The sequence below is a fragment of the Gavialis gangeticus genome, unplaced genomic scaffold (genome assembly GCF_001723915.1).
Source record: "Gavialis gangeticus isolate Ggan-Ray unplaced genomic scaffold, GavGan_comp1, whole genome shotgun sequence".
Taxonomy (NCBI): Eukaryota; Metazoa; Chordata; order Crocodylia; family Gavialidae; genus Gavialis; species Gavialis gangeticus.
In genome coordinates this window covers 47,364,820-47,371,587 of record NW_017729024.1, presented here as the reverse complement: position 1 = coordinate 47,371,587, position 6,768 = coordinate 47,364,820, and the positions used below count along the sequence as shown (strand labels likewise).

Below are 6,768 nucleotides of genomic sequence, written 5' to 3'. Positions count from 1 at the left end.
AAAAAAAAAAAAAAAAACCACACATGACAGCCTTGTATTGCTGGAAGGTTCCCATTTGAATGCAGAGCAGACTTTAATAAAGTCTGCTTGATCAATTTCCCCAATTAGAATGTGAACCAGGAAGTCTACAGGCAACTCCCCCCCCTCATTATCCAGGTTGTAGTCCCTCCCTCCATCCATCCTCCACCCATGCAAGAAGATCAGGATGTAGAGAGGACAATTCCAGTTCTGAGTTTAGAAGCTTCACAAAAAGACATGTTGCAAAAATGTATCCACCTAGAAATGCTACAAGCAAAAGGAACACCTAGAGACAGTGAACATACATTAGGAAGAGTAGATCAGCTGAGTAACTACTTGCTGTTCCAATTAGCAGAGCTCAGTCCTAAAGCACTACATTTAAAATCGTTATAAGAGGAGGGGAGAGAAGTAAGTTAGAGAGCCAGAGACCACTTTCCCCACAGATCTTGCAGATCATCTTCATCTATGTATGTTCCCAGGCTGGACCACAAGCCTTCAAAATAACCGTTCTAGATTTTGAACATGTTACTGCTTGGTACAAGTTAATTCATATGGGATGGCTTAATATGAAAAGTTTGCCAAGAAAAGAAAAAAGGGAAAAAAGGAGGTGCTCAAAGCATTGCAGGGCCCCACACCAAAGAAAAAAAGTTGAGTATGGAGACAGAAGTACACCCCTATGCCCAAGTGGAAAAGGAGAGCATTTAATAAACCCTGCATTGCTGGCATCCGTGCACAGTGGAAGAAACAAGTATTTATGGAAATGCAGAAACTCATATAGGTTGTCATCACTGGTGTTAGTCCCTCTTAAAACAGTTTGATCCTCAGACACTGCCTTGCATAGGAGCAGCACGTCATGCTAAGCCAGCAAAGCTGGACCACTCCAGATACCAGCATATTCTTGTGGGATGGTAGTTTCTAGAGCAGCCTTTTAAAATGTCCAGACTAAAATGCAGGCAGAAGAGGTTACTTGCCATCACCCTGGAAACTCTAATACTTTTTGCTGTGCCAACAGCGACTTTAGATTCTCTCGAGGAATCTTTTCAGTCTGTGTTAAAGAGAAGTAAAATCTAGTCAACTTGAGTAGAGAGTTCCTCTCAAAATCAAAATAGCCCAACTGGCTTCTGTTGAGATGTTAAAAGACTTACCTTGGCTGTGAGAAACACATTGAAGTGCTCATTAAAGGAAAGCACTGGATGATCTGCAATTCTTTTCAAGAATTTATCTAAAGCTTTTCTCCTTGTTTCCACAAATTCTTCAGAAAATCTGTCAACAACTCCTTTCACAACAAACTTTTCAGGAAGAGGCTGTGAAGAAATAGACAGGTTTTTTTCCTTCCCCATTCTAACAAACAGAGAGAAACCACACATGCAACATGCTTTTACACAAGGCAGTTCCTAAACTAGCAAGGGCACATGCAACTACACACCTCTTGCCCACAACTGACACTTAAGGGGAACTGTGTGCATTTAAGTGGGGGGGGGCGGGCAGGGTGAGTTCTGCTCAATTGCCCCTCATGGGTCCGAACTAGGATTTCACTGGAGTCATTTCAGAGTCTTATCAGTGTAGCAAGACTAACATAGGCCCAGGGCCTTTGTACTCTGAATGCTCTTCTTGTGTGGGGCGAGGTGACAGAACTTCCATCTTTTACTCAGTTACCTATATTTAGGCTTCTGTTCTTGAAACCACTTGAAACGTAAGAGTCTTGGAGTACCAGTCATTGTAAAAAGGAACTTGTGCCATATACTTACCTGCTGTCCCAAGTGCAAAAGCTTTTCTGAGTCAATGCCTTATGAAGATAACTTTGTGAAAAACCCTAAAGAAGTTTGGAGAAGCAGTCAAGAGGGCATGCTTTGGAACAGGTTGGAAGAAAAAGAAAATTTTAAAAAAGGGGAAAGCATTGAGCTAGGTTGTAGGTGTAAAAAGGCAGTCTGTTTGAAGTACTAAATATACATAGCGCCCCAGGTGTCAGCATCGTCTAACAGCACTCTGAAAATTAAGTTTCTTCTTTGAGGAAGAAAAAAAGTGGGGGGATAGAAGGAGATTCTCCTATTCCCATCTTTCTCCCCAACTAATTCTGCAGTGCCCTAGTCCTTCAATATGGGCAGGGAGAACACAGACTATTTTGAAGGTTAAAACACACTAGCTCTGGAATTTGCCATTTATTAAAAATGAGCAATTCTGCTCCCCGCTAAGTAATTTGTTCAGGTTTGTTACAAAACACAAAATTTTGTGGATCCATCTGTAGCAGAATCAGCTCAGTCCTGCCATCAGATGTACTGTGTATATATATATATATATATATATATTATATCTGCTATACCAACATGGATAATACAGCCCCTTTTTTGTTGAGAGGCAAGCTATTTTATAGTTACATCAATATTCAGAATAAAAAAAGTAACTGTTTCACTGTTATTTGTATGAGCAGAGGCAGTGCTTAAGCATTTTCACAACAAACGGTAGACCATCCCATTCATTTAGTAGAAGTCTACAAATTATGAAACAGCGCTGACATTAAAATATATAGTTTAGATCAAAATAGTGTGATCTGAAAATTAACATTTATAGTTCTTAAGAGTGGAAAAGCACTAGAGTCTATGCAGATCATAAGCTACTCTTAGAGCTCTGATGCATCACTTGTGATCGTCTCCCTATGAGACCCTGTCTCCTTTTACCTCAAAATTGACAGGAGGGGATCTTTAGAAAGAAATGAAATGCAAGGACTTCCAATGTGGAAACAGTGCAAGCCCGCTGCTAGTATGTAATTGGGTCATTTCCTCAGCATCTTAATTGCTGCCATATGGGAATGAACTAGAGGGAGTATTGCAATTTGTTAAGAGGGGATTTGCCAAGGTTGGTAGAGCTATCCAAGACTGCTGTGACAGATGTAGTTAAAAAAAATTTAAACTAGGTTAACCTGGAAACAAATCATGTTGATAGACATGTACAGAAAACAAAGGAAATAAGATAATTTTCATATATGTATATGTAACCATGCCTTGAGCAGTTCTGCTTCGAGTATTAGAAGCAGAACTTTCTTGCTAGTTAGATTAGGATAATTCCTAAACTTTAGACAGAATAAACTATTTCAAAAAGAAAAAAAGGGATATCAGGTGCTGCAGAACTGCACATTAGCTCAACTATAAAAACTGAACATGAACATGCATGGGGCAGGGTGGGAGTGGGGAGTCTGCAAAATTAGTTTTCTGGTTTAGGATATTTAAGGGCACCCTTGATTCAAAAGCAGGGGAGCAAAGGGTCAGGAAAACAGCTTGCAGGTAGTTTCTCTAGACCAAACAAGGAGACCATTTCTATTCATGTAAACATGGATACCAAGAGTTAATAAGCAGCCAATAATGCTTGTGGTACATCAAGACAAATGTTTTTTTAAAAAATCATCCTGCAGCACTTGCTAGACAATCCTGCCAACATTACAACTAATCTTTGGCAATACCCAGTATAAATGCAACCTAGTAGAAAATCCAGTGCATATTCTGAAGAGTTTTAATTTAGGCAGCTTTAGCTTTGGCATGTTTCAAGTCTAGACTTTTTTTTTTTTTTTTTTTTTTTTTTTTTTTTTTTTGCCTGTAATCATCCAGGTCTTATAGCTTCTGGTATTTAATATTCAGATCTCAGGACAGATGCTTGATGCCTCTTCCTTTAGCATAAGGAAAGCAGACTTACTGAACAAGGGGGAAAGGTATCTAATGAATTCTTGTCCAGGATCTCTATTTAAAAAAGTGTTTTTACAGATGCAGAACTATATACAAGAGCAGCTTCTCTCCAAGTTAATACTGGACTAAAAACAGTACAGAACTGCAGTGATGTTGCATAGGTTAACTGAATTCTACTTCATTACCCTTATACAACCCCATACACTTCACTGACTTACGCAAGTGTAAAAGGATTTTGTTTTAGAAGCTGGAGGAGTGCAGAAAATTCATTAAATAAATGGCTCAAATATACTAATCCTGCAACCATCTAAGGAACTACGGTGCACAGGCCAGATCCTTGGGCAGGGGAAGGGGAGTTCTTTTCAACTGCTAGCAGACATCCTCACGCCAGAGGTATCTGGTACCACCAATCAGCAGCAAATACATTTTATGAGTTACAATTCAAAGTGACTGATTCTAAACAAAACAAAAAACCCCCAACACTTATGCTTTTGCTGCAAGTCTGCAATCTTACTTGAAGGGCAGGACTCCCAGAGAAGCCTTTCAGCAGATGCAGAGAGGGTAGCTGGCCAATAGCTACACTGTTCCACAAAGTCTTCCCCAAAACTTCTTACTACAGCATTCTGCAGCCTCCCTTCCCCCACTTCGTGTGGAGCCAGTCAAAAGGCAGGTGCTCTGGCTTACTGCAGTTACATCACAGTGGACTTGAACTTGCAATGAGTTTTTGCCTGGGTTTGTAGAAGACATCCAGTGTGTGTGTAGAATACTACTGAGACTTAAGGGGAAGGCTGAACCATGACTACATGGCCTGCCCGAAGCTGTTGCAGAACTGTATCAATACTTTGTGCATCCTTATTTCAGTGGAATAAAATTACCCACTGCTTCTAGTTTCCCCATCATTAATCTCCACCCTCATACAGCCTAGTTAGATTATACTGCCTGACCTTGCTTGCCATCATCTCTACACTGATCATGTTGGAACACTGCTGATCTGCCACATGACCCTGGAGGGGCAATGTTCCCTTTGGTATGGCCATAGTCAAGAAGCTGGAGGAAAGGGGGGGGAGCAAAGGGGAAACATGATCTAGAATCATAGAATCAGTGAGTTGGAAGGGACCTAGACAGATCAAGTCCGACCCCCTGCCATGGGCAGGAATGAGCACTGGGGGTGGGAGGTATATCTACTTAATATATTTAGTCATAGGCTGGCACCCATTTCAGGATTGGAAGTCTTTGCGTTTCATCCCATCATTTCTTTTTAGAACTTGGAGCCTACAATTAGAGAAAAACCCACCAACAAAACAGGGCAGTTGTGGCTATTCTAAAAAATAGATTCTCTTAGCAAAAATGAATAAGACATTGATTTTAAAACAACCCCTGCTACACACCACCTTAACATACAGTCAAGGCTGTCCCCCACTTCAGACTCTGAAGCCAAGGCAGTTCAGTCCTAGAGCAGGCCACCCCTCCTGCAAGTCTAGAAACTGTGACAGTTTGTGGGAAAGACGCAGAGGGACAGGGAAGGGAGACCATCCACCAAGTCAGCAAATATGATCTTTACTGTGCCTATTACCTTGAACATGCTTCTACACACTGATGCAGCCTCAGCGTCCCAGAGTGGAACAGGTTAGGGCAGGGGAAGTGGCTAGTTATAATCTGCAGCCTGTTCTGCAAAGTCTAGGTATGCAGCTGGCTGATTTGAGGGCATAATGCTGAAATAGTTTATGTAAGATTAAAAGAAAAAAAGCAGAAGACAGACTGATGCAACTGGACAGCAATAAAAGATAATGGTATCACACAAACAAAAGAGACCCAACCAATGAAATAACTAAAATGGATGGATATAGCTCCAGTGGTCCTCTAAAGCAGTGGTCTCCAAAGTGGGGTGTGCACAAGACGATCCATTGGGGTGTGGGAAGAAAATTAGAACTTCTATTTATATAAATATACATATATTAGGGGTGTGTGCTGAAAAATTTTTTACTCATAGGGATGCGTGATCAAAAAAAAAAAGTTTGGAGACCACTGCTCTAGAGTACTAGATGAAGTCTATTACTCAAGTCATCTTAATATCACAAGCCCTCCCTGGAAACTCAGAAGGATGCTTATGTTTCTAGAGAGTGCACAAGAAATTCAGAATTTTGTTTAGCCACGCTTGCAGAGGGCTAGTACAGAGGTCTTTGCTATCTGTGTAGCCACAGCAAATGCATGTATAGTTGTGGTCAGACCATGGACCTCAAATGGGACAACTGGAAGCTTTGATGGCACAGATGGCCTGGACAGTTTTAAAACTGCACTTTTGGTACACGCTCTTTCAAAGATCTGGTCATAAAAAGAAAACTCTACTATTGGAGGCTGGTCATTTGTAGCACACTGGTATGCCAACTCACAAAAAAAAATCCTAGAAGTGTAGTACCCTTAAGCATTTCTTGCCCGCTCTCTAGTACACAGGTAACAGGAGTATCTGAATGCAGCAGGTGGGCAAACAGAATGGCTAAAAACTCATTTTTATTTATTTTTAAAGAAATGCCAGATGACAACACTACTGCTGGAGCAGTGACAGCCTAGGATGGTTTATGCTACCCTCACATGAAGCAAGCCTTCAGACAGAACATATGACAACATTTCAGGAACGGTGAAAGTAGCTCTTTTGCTTCTAAGGCCGTAATGTTCCGCTCTGGCGGAGAGAAACTGTACACACCTTTAAGTCCGATAAAGCAACAAAAGACTTTCCACAGAGATATTCAAATGCAGACAATGTTCAACAACAGCTGACACTACCTACGGGAATGAGATGGGTGGGCTGCGATTCTTCCAGCTTATTCTTCAACCAATCAAAATCCTGATACCGCCGGCGTACCGAGTATTCTGGCAAATCAAACTCTGCCCTTGTGGTCTAGGAGAGGAAAGAGACAGGCTAGTCAGTATCTCAACAAAATTGAAAAAATGCAGAGCATATAGCTAAAAGCTACAAGCTTGCCTTGAACTGGGGTGAATGCAGCAAGCTCTGCAATTCATACCTTGTACCCCACCCTTAGAAGGCCAAGACAGGACAGTCATTTTTGTTACCCCCCCC

At 41.2% G+C, this 6,768-nt stretch overlaps 1 protein-coding gene across 1 annotated transcript in view; it reads right to left on the bottom strand.

Moving 5' to 3' along the window:
• SNX30 (sorting nexin family member 30) overlaps nucleotides 1-6,768 on the bottom strand; it is a 152,898-nt gene that overhangs the window by 30,961 nt on the left and 115,169 nt on the right. The window contains exons 4-5 of the mRNA XM_019518200.1: nucleotides 6,478-6,588; nucleotides 1,164-1,322 (exon numbers count right to left, since the gene is read on the bottom strand). Of these exons, the coding sequence (XP_019373745.1) occupies nucleotides 1,164-1,322; nucleotides 6,478-6,588 (270 nt within the window). The remainder of the gene's footprint in view (nucleotides 1-1,163; nucleotides 1,323-6,477; nucleotides 6,589-6,768) is intronic.